This window comes from Enhydra lutris, unplaced genomic scaffold (genome assembly GCF_002288905.1).
Source record: "Enhydra lutris kenyoni isolate GAN:26980312 unplaced genomic scaffold, ASM228890v2 scaffoldscaffold31, whole genome shotgun sequence".
NCBI classification, from domain to species: domain Eukaryota; kingdom Metazoa; phylum Chordata; class Mammalia; order Carnivora; family Mustelidae; genus Enhydra; species Enhydra lutris.
Window position 1 is genome coordinate 9,268,200 of NW_019154115.1, and position 18,086 is coordinate 9,286,285.

General features: G+C 37.0%; 1 protein-coding gene across 1 annotated transcript in view; it reads right to left on the bottom strand.

Moving 5' to 3' along the window:
* The window catches only part of LOC111153116 (protogenin), a 115,888-nt gene that overhangs the window by 48,028 nt on the left and 49,774 nt on the right, over positions 1-18,086 (bottom strand). The window contains exons 3-10 of the mRNA XM_022511916.1: positions 11,081-11,225; positions 9,992-10,125; positions 8,312-8,449; positions 7,900-8,058; positions 7,121-7,280; positions 6,099-6,346; positions 3,753-3,917; positions 345-650 (exon numbers count right to left, since the gene is read on the bottom strand). Of these exons, the coding sequence (XP_022367624.1) occupies positions 345-650; positions 3,753-3,917; positions 6,099-6,346; positions 7,121-7,280; positions 7,900-8,058; positions 8,312-8,449; positions 9,992-10,125; positions 11,081-11,225 (1,455 nt within the window). The remainder of the gene's footprint in view (positions 1-344; positions 651-3,752; positions 3,918-6,098; positions 6,347-7,120; positions 7,281-7,899; positions 8,059-8,311; positions 8,450-9,991; positions 10,126-11,080; positions 11,226-18,086) is intronic.

Consider the following 18,086-nt stretch of genomic DNA (forward strand, 5'->3'; position numbering starts at 1 on the left):
TCTATGGTCTTTCTATTAAATGGATGATTTAAAACAATATATGGCAATAATATTAATTAGGTCTCTATTAATATACAACTTTTGGTAATTCAGTTTGATCTGGACTCAGCCATCTATGAAGAATTTGCTGAGCAAGCTGACAGCATAACCAAAGGTATTACACACTACTGATCTCTATGTCAAAAGGGACTATGCAACAAAAAGTTGAAAGTTACTTTCAGTGAAGTCCATGATCTACGGAATATTTTCTTTCATAAAATACCATTTAAACATAACTTTGATTTTATAAAAGTAAGTTTCAAAAAAGTAAAAGTACTCTTCCTCAATAGCATTTTGGGATTTACCTTTCACACTTGTAGCTTTGGGTGTCCTATGTGAGGTCCACACAGATGATTCTCCCAGCCCCACCCTGGTGGCAGCAGTAATCCGCACCAGGTAGACACTGTCGGGTTTCAGGCCCTCCAAAAGGTACTCGTGTGTGGTCCCCGGGAGCTCCAGAACTTGGATAGAATTCTCAGTACTCAGGCGGAAGGACAGGCGGTAGAGGACCACCTGACCACGTCGGTACTTGGCCGGGATCGGCAGCCAGGAGATGAGGATATCAGTGGGACTTCGACTTGTCAAACTGATTTCAGGAGGCCTCAGTGGAACTAGTCATGCAACAAAACAGGATGCTTATGAATATTTAGAATCAAAACTGTCAATCAGCACACCAGTATTTACTGAATTCTCTTAAGAGCATCACACAACATAATAAAGGGGAGATACTATCAGCCTTAGCAGAGGTTTTCAGGTGAGGAGATCACAAACCAGAAAAAAATGCAGGAAAAATAATTAGGAAGGATCAAGCATAGAGAACCAAAGAAAGCAAAGTGTCACTGAAAGTAAAAGCCCAGCATAGGGCTCCCTGCTCAGCAGGGAACCTGTTTCTCCCTCTCCCTCTGCCTGCTGCTCCCCATTGCTTTCTCTGTGATAAATAAATAAAAATAAAAAAACCTTTCAAAAAAAAAAAAAAAAAAAGTAAAAGTTCAAGTCCTCCCCATGGCTTCATACAAAGCCCTATGTACTTACAGGGTTGGCTCCTCATGAATTCTGTGCCCTAATCTCCTACTGCTTTCCACTTGCTCCCTCAATCTCCAGCCCTCAGCAATGTCCATTTCCTCTGCTGAGCCGGCACCTCCCCCAGTCACCTGCCTTGCCACCTTCACTTCCTTCAGCTTTTCATTCAAAAGTCACCTACTCAGTGAGCCCTTCTTGGGAGACCCTTGGGTGTCTCAAGTCTCAAATCCTCCCGACATTTCATACTCCCTTTCCCTGCTTTTTTCTCCTTCTCCTAGATAGTTATCAATATCCCACATAGCATATAAATAAGTAATGGACTGTTTATCTTGTTTATTGTTCCTCTGCCCCCTCTCCCACTAGAAAGTAAAGTCCATGAAATCAGGGACAATTTTTGTCTCTTTTGTTCACTACTAAATATTGAATAACAGATAGCAGGTACTCAATGAATATTTGTTGTGTGAATCAACTAACAGGTGGAAAAGAGAAAATCAATTTATTAAGCATTCCTGAGTCGTTGATGTGTATGAACTCATGTGCGTATCAATTAATAGGTAGAAAAGGGAAAGTCCGTTTATTAAGCATTTCTCAGTCCTTGATATGTATGAACTCATGAATTCTCACAAAAACCAAAGGCAGTACCATGATCATTTCTACTCTATAGTTGAGGAAACTGAGGTACAAAGAGGGCAATTCACTTGCCCAGGGTCACACAGGTTGTTAGTGAAGGAGCATAGGTAGGCAGATTGAAAAAGTCCACATTCTTACTCCCTGTACTTTACTATGTCTTCTATAAACAAAGTTCTTCTGTCCTGCATTATGTAGGGATCACATGAGATAATGGAGAGAACTGTTACTTGTATTTACTGCAAGCTGCTATGCCCCTGAGACACCCACACACCTCCATCTGAGAAGTATGCGGTTAGGAACTGGGGAGAAACTGGTGCAGAAACGTGAAAAGTGGGGTCAGAAGTCTGTGTCATTCAGAAAAGAGAATGCAACTTCATTAAGTAAAACAGTTACAAAGTAAGAAAAGGTTTAAAAGAAAAAAATCTTGAGGTCATAACTTAACTGGAATTGGCAGGCTTTAACAAGTGGCTTGCCATGGTCAGCCTCCTCTTCTTCAAGGACATAGGGAGGAATACACCTCATACACCAAGAAAGCCCCACAAGCCCCAAAAGAGCACACCTCCCCAGCCCATGTTTCACCTTAGATACGCATGTCAGAAGTTAAATGTGATGAGAACTCGAGAGGTCATAAATACTGTGATTCACTAAAATGGAACTTTTGTTTGTTTTTTAAGATTGTATTTATTTATTTGAGAGAGAGAGAGAGCACGCACACAAGCAGGGAGAATGGCAAAGGGAGAGGGAGAAGCTGGCTTCCTGCTGAGCAGGGAGCCCCATGTGGGACTCGATCCCAGGACTCTGGGATCATGACCTGAGCCAACAGCAGACACTTAACTACTGAGCCACCCAGGCACCCCTAAAACAGAACAGACTCTAATGAAAACTGAATTTGGAACTGAACATCCAGATCAGTAATTTTTTTTCATTTTATCAAACTCTAAATTTATAAGCATCTAAGTAAGGGGCATAATAGAGATATAAGTAAGAGATCAGGACCGAATGAACAAAGAAAGTGATATGAAAATCATCTACCCAAAAATGTTTTGAAGGGCCCCTGGGTGGCTCAGTCGGTTAAGCGTCTGCATTCAGCTCAGTCATGATCCCAAGGTCCTGGGATCAAACCCCCTGACTCCCCGCTGAGCAGGGAGTCTGCTTCTCCCTCTCCCTCTGCCCGTCCCTCCACTCGTGCTCTCTCTCTCTTGTTCTAATTCAAAAAAAAAAAAAATCTTCAAAAAAATATTTTCAAAACTAAGAGTGGACCATTCTGTGAGGATGGAAAACATCTGTAGAGGAAAGCAGTATAATTAAGCGTATGTTAAATCATTCCCTTTTCCCAGTGAAGGGTACAAAAATGGGCCTTCTGGAGAGCCCCTGGAGAGAGAGAGAGGTGATGAATCAGGAGGAGAATCAGTCTCAGGACTTTCCTAAGGAATGGGATCTCCTACCATTATAAGAACATATGGAGGCCTGCCTTCTCAAAAGCACTCAACTTCCAACCCAGAGTCTGTTACCGAACTGAACTATTACTTTCCTCCTTAAGCAGAATAGACATATTATGCCTAAAAATAGACTGCTGATTTTTTAAGAATATTTTTTAATCAACAGTTTACTAAATTTCAAAAACTCCCAGTTCCAGAAGTCCAAGACCTCTGACCTCTCATTTTATATATATATTCACTCATATTTACTCATGCTTAGAAAATTTCACATTTTGTTCCACTTGCTTAAAAAAAATCTGCAATGTCAAGAAAATATTTTTTTAAAAGTCGTCCTTACACTTTAAACTAAGAAACTTGAAGAAATACAATAATACAAGAATTTTATTATTAAAATTTATGTTACACATTATCAGTTATAAAAACTCTTTACCTATATCACGTTACTGTCAAAAAATGAGGGTCAAATTTGAAATGGCAAACTGCCCTGCTGGTAACCACACCTGTTTTTATTATTTTTTTTTAACCAAAAAGAGGATACTTTCTCTAATTTAAAACACATTTATTCATTGAAATGGATTAAACATATTGATGTTCATACTTAAATGACACAGACTGTTTTCTTACCATCCTCTAAAGTATTCTGGGTCACATGGTCAGACATCTGGCTGGCTCCCATTGGCATATATGCCACAATGTAGAAAGTATAATTGCTAGCAGGTTCTAAGTCATCAATAATATAATGAGTTGTGTCATTTCCGATGACTACTTGATACTCTTCATTATTTAAACCTAGATTAAAGTATCAGTGTTTAAAAATTAGGAATATTCAAACAATAAAGTGAATAAGACCAATTTCCCTTACTGTGAAACACTGATTCTCTGATCTAATCGCTGCTAACTTTTGTGACCTTTAAAAATAAAAGTGATTTCTAAAAGTAACTATGTCTTGCTACAAATTAGTTTGAACTCTTCCCTAATAAATGAAACTGAAAATAATTAATCTCTTCTGAATTTGTTTTAAAATCCAGTCAAAACCCATAGCAGAGACAATGTACAGGAGTAACACAGAAGAGCTTAAAGTTACAGAACTCTGTAGTTCGTAACAGTGTTAAGTTTTACTTGCTTAAACTCTGCCTTTTTTTTTTCTTTTATATATAAATGGAGAGACAGTAGGGAATGTAATGGCTCTGCACTTTATAAAAACAAGCCAAACCAACAGTTGTCCTGCAAAAGGTGTTAAGTTTTACTTGCTTTAACTCATGCCTTCCTTTTTCTTTTATACGTAAATGCAGAGACAGTAGGGAATGTAATGGCTCTACGCTTTATAAAAACAAACCAAACCAAAAGTCGTCCTGCAAAAGATCTCATTTTGGCCCTAGAGATTCTATTAAATTTGACTGACACAAGTTGTTCTTTTTATTTATACTGAAAGCAAAAGAACTGGGAGGCACGGAATGTGCTTCAAAACACTTTGTTCCACAACGAACTTTTTTTCCCCCCAAAGAGGGGAAAAAAAAATTCTCAGCAATTCTTTATAAAATATGCATGGCAAGGTACAAAAAAGAATTTGTCTTTGTGGGATTTAATTCCTATGGCGCAAATCTGTAAAGTGCAAAGGCAGCTCCTGTGCCTTGAGAACAATTCACAGTAAATGCACGTCAACTTCATCAAAATGCTCTAAGACTAAGGCCCTTCTCCCCCACTCTGGATTTATAAACAAAACAGAAGGCAAATTCCACTATTAAGTTTTCCCACATTTCTGAATTAACTTGATAGCATTTTAATTAGACAAGATTACAGCCATTTCACAACAGACTGGCTAATGGCTCGTTAATTAGGAACTGCATAGTACGATTTCTGACCTACCAAACAAGGTCCTTGAGTTCGAATTAAAAAGCCTTGTTCTGTCCCTGAATAGACCACTGAGCCACATGTGGAGGCTCTAATGAAACAACCATAATAGCGAACAAGAGTGGTCTCCACCAAAACCAGCATTCCTTTTACCTTCCTAAATCACTAAGAAGGGAATTAACATACTCCAACAGGCTCAGTTAGACTTTCATTCTTCTTGCTAACACAACTCCTGATTTAAATTCAAAATATTCCTTTTCAAAATACTACTTCAAAGTACAAAAAACAAACAACAACAAACCACCTGTTTCTATTAACAACTTTATCATACCATCATTTTTGGGTGCTGGGGTTTGTTTTAATGTCTACTGCATAAAATCTGGACTGTGTGCACAATTAAAACTTGTAAATTCTGTGGTTTCTATGAGAGATCAGTAGAGAAATCTCTAGGATTTCTAAGTAGCTTTCCTTTTCCAATTTTTTTTTTTTTTTTTTTTGCCAAAAGAAAATACTAGGGCAAAAAGATTGCAAAAAAAATGGAATTAATAGTTCTGAATAAAAATTTTAAGGTAGATCTGATTTTCTAGTTTTATCTAAGAAATGACATATCAATAAAGACAGTCCTGTTCAATATTCAAGGTTCTAAATGGTTTCAGGAAGCATTCAAAACATATAAAATCAACTTATGGGGATCTGATAATGTGTACTTCCCCCCCTTAAAAATAACATGTTATAGTGACCATAATTTACCATACTATTTTCTGAACTAGTTACACCAGTGTTCCTATGTAACTGCATACTTCAATTGCTAAAGAATTTATATCTTGGCTGGAATGAAATTCATCACTCCACCACTCTGTCATTTTCAGCAGGCAGAGATGGTACTTATTTCTAAACATAAAAATCTTAAACTATACATATATATACAAGGTATACGATAATAAGAACATTTAGCAAAAACTGATATGTGGGTGATAGGTTATTTTACTAAAAGAGATAAATACTATAGAACTGACATCCAGAAAAAAATTTTTTTTCTGGATTCTGTAAGATGTCATTCATACTGAAATTACTGACAAGAAGTAGCAGTTGAAAATAAATACTCCTCAAATTGCTTACCTTCTGCTTTCATGTAGTGCACAGAGTAAGCGATGACTTTGTCTGAATTATAAAGTGGCCTCTCCCAAGCCAAAAGGATCGCTGAACTGGACATGGTTTCAGCATGCACATTGTATGGAGCGCTGGGTCTGTCTTCTGACATTACTACGGTCAGTCTGGCTCTAGATAAAATAGATCCTTGGCTGTTCTCAGCCATGCACTGATAAATAGCATCGTCTTCAGGAATAATCTGGTTAATTACCAATTTACTGAAGAAAGAAAAAAAATACTTCTATGAAAAACGCTAAGAATGATGTAAAAATACATTTAAACTATTGTTAAATTCACTCTCATTTTAAGTGGCAAAAGTTTATACTAAGAACAAAAAACTGTGTAGTGAACCTACTGAAAAATCTGAGTTGCTTAAAATTACTTATTTTCTGAGTTTAATTAAGTAATAGTGATATCCAAATCCTGTTTGCTTTAGGTAAGTGACTAATCTCTTTTTTAAAATTTGGCTTTTATAAGAAAGTATATTACTCTGTAATAGCATCTAATTTATGTAACTTTGCAACATTACATAAACTCAGATAAACAAAAATTTTAAAGTTTTGTTAAACATATGGCAATGTTACGAGAAGATTCATATTTATACTAATAAAAAGGAGTTCTTAAAATCATTAAGTTTGAGCTGTGGAAAAATTCCTCGAGATTTGAATATTTCCTTCTTAGTTTCTCTTTTTATCCATAAAGGAAGAAGGAACTGAGACCGCAAAGGCATAATATGCTTGCTAGTAACTTAGCTATTAGCTTATCAGGATGAGTACCCAAGTCTAGGGGACTGTCCATTTATTTCATTATAATCTACCACTTCTATGATCCATATAAAACACAGAAGAATCTATGGCATGCTGATGTTACTTCTCTTTTATTTTCGTTTAAAATACCAAGATAATTTTGATATTTGGTATTACAACCAGTTCATATAACAATTATGAAAGCCATTATATGTTCTCTAAGAGTAGCACAATAGCATAGCCCACCTGTTGTACATTTTAATTCTCCCATTTGAATGTATCTTCCTCCCGTTTTTCAACCATGACATTTTGGGTGAGGGGATTCCTTCTGCTTGACATACAAATCGAGCAGTGCCAGCTCGAGGCCTTGTTAAACTTTCTGGCCATTCAACAAATGAAGGTGGAGCTATTTTTAAAGAAACAAGAAAAGAAAAAAATTTCCATGTCCCCAAAACAGGAATGATACAAATAGTCAAGGAAGAGTCTGGCAAATGACTCAAGTCCCATCCTTTGAAAATATTTAACAGTCGGAGCCTCTTATCTATGCTCTACATATATCTATCCAGATGCCTTTTCTCAGCATTGCTCATTTAGATGTTCAGTCCCCCGAGGTTTTTCCTATTGAAAACCTCTGTGTCAACACGCTAAAAATACGTACACTACAGTCCACCTTAACTAAGCCCAATAATATACAGCCACTTGTGAGTGCCCACAACCAACAGAATAAAATTTTAGATTGGTAAATGGATATGTGGATTTGCTGGTGGGTAAACAAAGACATAAAAGGGATGCTTAAATAAGAAGGAACATAATGGTATGCAGGCAAATAGGAGGCATGATAATTACATTTTAACCCAGGGCTTTAATTTTCTCCTAAAATTCATTGTTGGATTACAGTATTTTCATATCAACTTTCATATCAATGCTACAAAACTCAAGAAAGGCATAAGTAAGCAATGAATGAGATAAAACAACAAATGTTAAAATACAAGATTCTCCTGAATGCAGAATGAAATAAAACATACCTAAGACAGTTAAGGTTGCCATGGCAACTGTAAAGTTGCGTGTGCCTGGGGTTGTGGCCCGACAAACATATACTCCAGCGTGTTGCAGTTTGACATCAGATATCATGAGATTACCATTTCCAAGTACCCGAGTATTAAAGACATCAATGGACTTGTGATCTATTTCCAAGAGAATACTTCGGTGAAAATAATGTAACATAAGATCTAAAATTATGTCAAAAGATCACTATCTAATCATACCATAAAAAAGTGTAAAATTTGCTACACAAAAACCTTTTCTCTACACACTGAAATGCCATTACGTTAAAAGCTACTTAAATGACAAATATGTGTTTTGCATATAAAATAAACATTTTATCAGTTTCTTTAGAATGAACAAAGTTTAAAGACTTCTTTCCCTGAGAAAACTTACCAAGGCGGCTCCAAGAAATGATTGGTTTGGGATTTCCTGTGGCCACGCATTCCAAAACAACCGTCTGATGAAGAGACGTTGTTATGTTCTGTGGGCCTGCTATAATGGTTGGTGTGTAGAAGGAATTAGACTCCTTAGCTTTGAGGAGGAAAAGGCACAATATAAGAACAAATTACAAATAAGATATAATAAGTGAAACAAGTTAAAATATCCTTAAGTTATTCACTTAAGAAATAATTTTAGTGAGATATAACTCACATAATAAGCTAGTCACCATTTTGATGATATTTTAATGATTTTTAGTATTTTCAGAGTTGTGCAACTATTACCACAATCAATTTTAGAACTCCAAAAATAAAGAAACACCACACCTATTAGCAATCTCCTCTCCCCAGCCTGGCAACCACTAATCTTTCTGTCTCTCCAGATTTGCCTGTTCTAGACATTTCCTAAGAAAGGGACCATATATTTTATGGTCTTTTTTGTAACTGGCTCCTTTTCACTTAGCAAATGTTTTCAAGATTCATCTGTGTTGCAACGTCTACCAGTATTTCATTTCTTTTTACTGAGTAATAATAACAGAACAGAATTTAATTACAATTTAATAGAACACATTTCATTTATCCATTCTTCAGTTGATGGACATTTAGTTGTTTCCATATCATTCACTTTTAATTGAGGCTCAAACATTCATTTAATCCTTTCACTAATCTTGTTAAGAATTTATGTGACAGTGGGGAGAAGAGAAGAAGTGTTGGAGTGATTTTGTCTTTAATCTTTCATACCAGAAAGCTAACAGATACTACCTGATGTTAAAACATAGCGTTAAAAATACAATTTCAGTTTCTCAATGTTTTCCAAAGAGATTTTTTTAACCTCCAAGGATCTTTTAGGAAACTTGTGAAAAACAAACATTCTTATGAAGTTCAACAATGTCTTCAGTCCAGATTTTCTTCCACTATATTCAAGTAAATTTACATTATTTAAAAATAAAAACTAGTATCTATGTGTAATTCCACTTTAATAAGACACATATTTCTTTCTGCATCTTCATCTCTTTGGCTAGTTTCCCTTCTAACTATATTCACATATGGCAAAATATAGAAATTACGTTCACTTAAAGTTAACAATGATAATTTCTGGGTATTGGAGGTGGAGATATTTTTAAACTTCTATCTGTATATTTTTACATTGTTTAATGTAAAGGTTTTTCCTTCTATACTTTTATAGACATATAATATGCCTATATTATATATATGTCTATATTTCTATATTACACATAATATATAGATATTAGATATTATATAATCTTTATAATAACCATGTATCATTTTTATAAACGCAAATTATAATTTTTCTTAAAACAAGCAAAAAAAATACCAAACTAGAAATACATCTTTATTGACAATGGATAGTTTTGGTGGAAATGGATAATTGTTTTCTCTTTTCACATTTTAAATTTTTACAAAACAAATATTCATTCTTTCTTAAAGATGTTGACGTAACTTAAAACAAGCTGGCCTGTGAAAGAAGAGGTGCCTAATAAGGATAAAAACGACCATTTCCAACTAGATAACAATAATCTAAGTGAAATTACAGTACTATTTTATGGCATACTATTACAGCCACAAAAGAAAAATAGTTGGGCCAATAAAAGCTGAAGTCACTTCCGCGTGGTACCTGGAATCACCGTCAGAGAGGCTTCCATACTTTTACGTCTGTGGGCTACAGTAGCAGCAGCACAACGATAATTTCCAGCATCCTTTTGGCCAACATCATAGATCTGCAGTACTCCTGTTGGTAAGGCAGTTATCCTGTTACAAGAAGAAAGGGGATTAAATTCTTTGAAGTGAGATTTTATATTTTAACATGTATTCTATGATTAATACATTCAACCTTTTTTTAAAGTGCCAGACAATGCAATACTTTAAAGACCATTTAAAATATTAGCTTGACTCAACTGTTCTCATTTGGGTCACTAGAGCTCTCTGAAACATGCATAACTACACAGTATGTGGTTTGCGAAATCTACCAGTCTGATTTTATACAAGTTACATTTGACATTATAGCTTATATAACTGGTGGCCCAGAGCTTAGTATGACTTTTTTCAAATCCTGATGTCTTGCCTATTAAAATAGATGTATTCTCCAAGATGCACCTGAATCTAAGTATTTAAAAAAAAGCTTTTTTTGAATAACACTTTCCATCTCAGCATCCTACTATTTTAGCAAATGATTTTTACCTACTTTAGAATACTGCTATTCATGAGGACAGAAATCAGACTTTATGAAGTTGCTATTAAGTTCTTGATCCTTAAACCTCAACCTGCAGATCACGGGGGCTGTGTGGGATGGGGCCAGAGGAGACCAGAAGTGGGAGATGGAGACAGAATGGGCAGCTACCAAGGCATATGGGAGACCCCCAAAGTAGGAGTGCTATTGCCACAGTGGAGGTCTAATTTGGTTTCCTAAATCCTTGGGCGGAAAATCAGGTGCTCAGGTGGTCCTATGATTGGAAAAGTTGTTTGAGGAAAGCAACAAAGCAGTAAGATAGGTTATTTGAATTATAATCTAAACCAAAACTCGGAAATTATTCCCCATGTACCAAGGACTGATGATCTAATTGTTTCCCTAAGTTTGAAATGTCTTAAAGAGGTTGGTAATTACTACTGTAAATGAAAATAAGCTCCATAATGGTTTTACCCCTGTAAGTCTCACGACACCTTCATTACTCCTGCATCATCTCCAATGACAAAAAGCTGCACCTACCTGTCCATAGTTACAGGCAGAGTTGTCCGATTTAATTCCCATGTGATGACTGCAGGAGGGTTTGAGGAAATCTTGCATGCAAATCTAGCAACTCCACCTTCTTGGACCTCAGTAGAAATCGGCTGAACTTCAAATGTAGAAATCGCTGTAAGATAAAGTTTACAAATGTAGAATAAGTACAGGTACTATTACACTGTACTGTACTTGGAAATAACATTATGCTAGATATTATCAGACTTGAACTCCTGCCCAGACATAGACTGACCCAGTTTAACCAGCACAAAGATAGTTTAGACAATGATTTTGGAAAAACAACTGACAGTGGCCTCGCTCAGGGAATCTGGTCTTTACCAGGATGAAATTCTAAATAAGTTCTCAAGAAACTTACAACCCATTTGAAGAAAAAAAAATTAATACAACTGAAACAAAATAAATAATTAATGATACGTAATCACATACCGTTTTTGTGTGGTATGAACTTCGCATACTACTATATTTCAGAGAAGAGGGAAATCAAGAAAGACAAATTAGACAGGTAAAAACCATTTACAGAGATTGGATTTGAAGATTCAGTTGGGTTTGGATGGAAGGGGGAAAAAAAGACATTCCAGGTGACAGGGAAGCAAGCACAGAAGAAATGTGTAGCCTCTGTTTACAGGATGGTAAGGAAACAGCAAGAACTAACTATTGCAGAATATTTCAGATTAAGGGATCATGGAAAAGGGGAAGGAGACTCGAGATAAAGCAGATCTGTACCATGACACAAATTAAGACATCACTGAAAATTTTTAAGCAAAGACAATAGTAGTTCTGATAATAGCTGTGTTTGGGAGAAATCAGCCAGGCATGGATATGCAGGATGGAGTGGAAAAAGGAGAGCAAGTCAAAAGACCAACAGGCTGTTTAAACAGGAATGACAGACCCTGGTGGTGGCGGTGAGAATGGTGAGATTCTACAGATATCTCAATGGAAACAAAGACTCAGTTCTCACTGGACACAGACACGTCATTCTGCGTTTGGAATCAGCTGAGGCTGGTATTGATGGAGCCGAATGAGAAAGGAGAGAATGAAGACAAATGGTGTGTGTGCGCCTGACGAATTAAAGGTAGAGAAACTCAAGAGACTATATTTAGTCTCATGTATTTCCTAAGTGGAGATAAATCTCCAAGTGTTGATATCTCTAGAGATAATTCTTCTTTCTCATTCTAGGCAGGCCTCCAGGAGCCAGTCATCAGTGTCTATGCTTTTCCATTTTGATAGAGTCCAGACTCCAGGCAACACTGTGGTTTTCTTTCCCTTTACTGTTTTTCAGGATATAAAGGGCCCCAATGGTGTTCTTACTCCCCTCTCTGCAGAGTCCAGTCAATATACATACATACAAACATACATACATATGCATGTGTGTGCTTACAGTTTATCAACAAAGTGAGACGTTATGAAGAAAAGCAGAGGGAGTAAGGTCTACCTGACTTAACACTTCATTAGACTGGGAAGGGTAAAAAGTGACAGAAGACGACATATTCTGCCTTAGACTTACTTTCATTGATCTGTAAATGGATCACAAGACTTTAGAGTATAAGACAAAGCCAGTGAATAATAATGGTGAAAATACTCAGGAACATCTACTTCCAAAAAGCAGATGGGGGTAGAGTAATACCTTATGTGTGTATGTAACCAAAAATTTCTGCTTCCTCAAGAACAGTGGTTCTCACACCACTTTTGTCAGTGGATAACAAAGTCAAAACCATTTTCATGATCACCGTCATCTGCCTTTTTCACTCTTATTTCTCAAGTTTATCATGTGATGGATGATATTGTAACAGACTTAATGCAGAAGGAGATATGCCTGATTTATGAAGCATTAATTTCTCTTATTGATCCCATATTCACCTTGTCCATGATTTCTTGGGGGAGGGGGATCTTTTAAATCCCCCAAACACCTTTATATTTCTCACTCTCTGGTCCCTTTTGAAAATTCAACCTGCTGGGAAAATGATTTTTCCTAAAGAAGACCAAGCACAATACCCTTTGGGACTCTCATGAGTACCGCTGAGACGAAAGAAAAAAGGCATTCATGATTCCACAATAAAAATAAGTTGCCATCCTTCTGTCTATAACTCCTCCACCTCGGGGCCAACCCCATTCTTCTCCCTCACCTCTGGGAACCTGATGTATCTGCTTCTCTTTCTCACCTGCATATTCAAATTCTTTTCCTGGATCCTTCCTTCCAACTATAAGAGTGATTAAGTTTTTCCAAATCTCAAAACACAAAAAGAACAAAACTCCAGACATCTCTTCATGGCATGTAACCCTCTAAGCGGCTATCCACCCTCTTCCCCATGGCATTAAAACTTTTCTAAAGAGTAGCTGATGTTAGTCGCCTCCCCTTCTTCCTCTCTGACTTTTTATCTCGAACATCTCATCTGCCTTCTTCCCCTATTATTTTATTGAAACGGTGTCAATGACATTGCACACTCTTATTTCTTCCACACTGTCTTATCTATTTCTCTGATTCCTCCTTCCAGTCTCCTTTTCCAAGGGTGCTCCCTCCTCCTCTGCCTTTCCTTCCAGGGATTCCATGCTCTTTTCTCTCCCCAGATTCTCTTTGGGGGATCCCATCCACATTCACTTTTCAGTGACATCCATTTCTTATGGCTGATTCCCCAAAATACATCTCCAGCTTAGATCACCATCCCCAGGACTTCATACTCATGGCTCCAATTGCTACTGGACACCTTCACCTGGAATTTATAAAAGGTACTTCCAACTCATCAAGTCCAAAATGAAACCCTCTTATTTCCTCCAAGTCTGGGTCTCTACTTAAGTTTGTCACACAACTATCCGGATACTCACCTGAGCTAGACACTATTAATTGCTTCTTCTACATTCTCATTCACTTGTTCCCATTGATATTAACTCCTGAACACATGTCAGATCCACTCCTGTGTTCCTCTCCCAACATCTCTCACTGAAACCAAGATGAAAGTCCCTTATTTGGTCTTCTTACTCCCATTTTTCCTCTTCCCTGCTTCAAAAACATCCTCTAAATGTACACAAGTATGTGATATGGCTGCACTGGGCTCACAAGCAGCTTCCGTCTATTAATTCAAAGGTTTCCATAGGTCAACCCATTACTGCTAAAAACCAAAAGAGGAATAATCTCACAAAAAATGTGATTCCAATTTTAAATGTCAAAAACACTGCGTGTTAGCAACCAAACCCTCCTTCTAAGTCTTTAAACTGCTTGGCCGAATTATCAGAAAAAGTGAATGTATATATCCTTGCTACGTCAAAAGGAACAAATAGCTTTCTTTATGCCAACTACATATTTTTAATTCTTTTTGGCTGAGTACATCCTCAATAAACAGATTTATTGGCTCCTTTCTGCAAAAAGAAAAAGTAGTTTGACATCAATTACTCCAAACCAAACGGTTTATATGGTAAGCATGCAGCAGTATTTAAAAAGTCACTCTCATGTAGTTATATTAAAAAAACACTGAATATCTCTGCAATTAGAGATACACATTATAACTGTGACACAAAGCATTTGATTTCCACAAGTCACACAATATCAATCCCATTATCTGTATAATCACACCATTCATTTAGTTTGTAGTTTACCCATGCTGGCAGGCTTTGAGTCATGTAATTATTCATCACTAATGGGCCAGATGAACTATCTCCCCAGTCCAGAAAAGGATTTTAATTACACCTATTTTAGAAATATTTTAGGCTAAAGTAATCTCTTCTAAGTTCATTTGTTCATTCAACGAACATTCATTCAGTGTCTAGTATATTCTAGGTGTCAAGAATCCAATAATGAACAAAACTAACAGAGGCACCACCCTCAGGGATCTTCGTCTAATGATACAGAAAGACATTCACCTAAATTACTATGTAAGCATACAACTTCAAACCGTGATAAATGCTTTCAAGGAAAAATACCAAGCATTATGAAAGCACATAACAGAGGTTATAATAATGATGGAAATAACAATAGTCAAACATATTTTATTGCCAGGCAGTGCTTTAAATGCATTATATAATTTATTTAAACCCCACAGACATTATTACCCCAAATTTCAGTTGAAGAAACTGAAACATAAGGAAATTAAGCACCTTTCTCAAGGTTTTGCAGCTAGTGAACAGTCTCTGGACACCCGACGCGAATCCTCTCATGAGATCCCCAACCTTCCTACTGAAGACGAAAATTACTGGTTCTACATCCAAGCAATTCTACTGCTCTGGTCTAAGTTAATATGCACTGACTTTCGAGTTGGAAAAGAATATGTGTTAAAATCCTAAATTTCCAAAACACAGAAACACCTTTAAACCCCTGCATACTAGGGTAATATTCTGAAGCGAAGGCTCTTGTCACAAGCAGGAGAACCTCTATCTCTAGGAACCCATGAAAGATAAGAGAGACAGGAGTGCATGCAAATTGAGTCTACTACCTCAGTCTAATATTTCTTTAGAAATTAAATATATTTTTTAAAAAATCTATTTGAAGGGTGTGTGGGTGGCTCAGTCAGTTGAGTGTCTGACTCTTGATTTCGGCTCAGTCATGATCTTGGGTCGTGGGACTGAGCCCCATGTCAGACTCCACACTTAGCATGGAGTCTGCTTCAGATTCCCTCTTCCATTTGGCCCCGCTTCCCCTTGAAATAAATAAATAAACAAAATCTTTAAAAAGTTTAAAATCTATTTGAAAAACAGTTTACCTAGTGGGAATTGCTAGCTATTCCTACATTCTTACTCTCCTAGTTCTAAGTTCACATACATTTGAACATCAGAAAGCCAAATACTTGGAGAACCATTAGAGGTAGGGAGACCATTTAAGAGGCTATCAGAACAGTAGAAGAGATGGGCTGTGGGCCTGAATGATGCAGGAGATTATGGAATGGAAGGGAAGGCACATATAAGAGATGATATACACAGAACACCATGATTTGGCCATAAGGTGTTCAAGGGAAAGTGAGGGAAGGATCCAACAGTTGAGGTTTCTGGGCTATGTGCCTAGAAGGTTGGAGTACAGTATGGTACCTATACAGGGAACACAAAAGAAGAGCTCTGATGCACTGACAAATCACCATTACAGACTCTCATTTCCTCAGAATGAGAAGAAACCCAGCATATTAAGGAAGACTGGGAAGCTATAAAATTTATAAAATAAAAGACCAGGGCTTAATAATATAAACCTCAAATACTTATCCATCCTGATTTTTTAACTGGTTCAGGTGGTCAAGATGTCAGGCTGTCATTAAGATTTGAAGAAAGACATCCATGAGTTTTTAGAACAGCAGCCTATAAAAATAGCAATGTATAGGGGCGCCTGGGTGGCTCAGTGGGTTAAGCCTCTGCCTTCAGCTTAGGTCATGATCTCAGGGTCCTGGGATTGAGCCCCACATCGGGCTCTCTGCTTGACAGGGAGCCTGCTTCCCTCTCTCTCTCTGTCTCTGCCTGCCTCTCTGTGTACTTATGATCTCTCTCTGTCAAATAAATTAAAAAAAAAAAAAGCAATGTATAACATGTAAAATTAGCAGAGAAAAGAATTTATTATTTCTGAAGCTCTGTTGGAATGAGCTCAGGAAACACAGTGTTCACTGTTCTTCCAATTTAACTTATGCTCATTTCTTTTTTTTTTTTTTTTTTAAGATTTTTTATTTATTTATTTGACAGATAGAGGCCACAAGTAGGCAGAGAGACAGGCAGAGACAGAGAGAGAGGGAAGCAGGCTCCCTGGGATCATGACCTGAGCTGAAGGCAGAGGCTTTAACCCACTGAGCCACCCAGGCGCCCCCTTATGCTCATTTCTTGATGATGGAAGTTAAGGCAATAGAAAACTAAAATAGAGAGCTAAGGCAAAACTTGAGCCTTAGCTGGTTTAAAGAAAATCAGGAATAAAATCTAAATAAACTACAGGACATAATTTAGGCAGATAGAGGAGGGCAGTAAAGCAGTACAGCCTTGCAGTTAAGAGCGCAAATATTAGGGACACCTGGGTGGCTCTGTTGTCTAAGAGTCTGCCTTTGGCTCAGGTTGGAGTCCCGGGGTACTGGGATTGAGCCCAGAGTTAAGCTCCCTGCTCATCGGGGAGTCTGCTTCTCCCTCTCCCTCTGCCTATCCCGCCCACTTGTGCATGCTTTCTCTCTCTCTCTCTCTCTCTCTCAAATCAATAAATAAAATCTATTTTTTTTAAGAAAGAATGCAGATATTAAAATCTATGGCTCTGGGTTAAAATCACAGCTTTGGACTCATGTTCAGGTGCTACGTGCCCTTGAGAAGTTACTCAACCACAAGCCTCAGCATCCCTCAGTAAAATGAGGATGATACTTTACAAGGTGATTGTAAGAATACTAAATGACACGCACATATACATGTATGTACACATATACACACAGAACAACATGAGTGTGTGCTCGGGCACTGCTGGGCACCTAGTAACCTTGGTTGTGGTGCTGGAGGTGGTAACAGTAACAGGATGTCCTGCTGTGAATACACTGCTTTTACTTTCAGAATGATGACTTACAGAAAGGCAAACAAAGGATGTTAGTGACCATCATGCAATAAAAATAAACTTTAAAGCCCTAACAAAGTCAGAGGTATTTTAAGATTTAAAATTCTTCTTTTCTACTGAGCTAGACACTGTAGACTTTATGTAAAGAAACACAAAATGGAGAGAAACAAATAATTTTCCCATTTTTCATATGCACAGGTAAATTTTTTGGAGAGGATAAAATCCCCTACTTCAATAATGAAATAATAGGGAATAGACTACAAGAAGATAGGTAATTAAGTTCAGATCTCTAGTGGCAGAATTATGTATGATAATTTTTTTAAATTTACATTTTTCCTACAATACATGTAACTAAGAAAAAGTAATATTTTTAAAATAAATTTTATTACTTACATGGGGCATGGAATGGAAAGTTTGCCTGCATAAATTTTCTGCTATTATTCCACTACCTGAGAAAAATCCCTCACTTTAATTTTATCTACCCTCTTT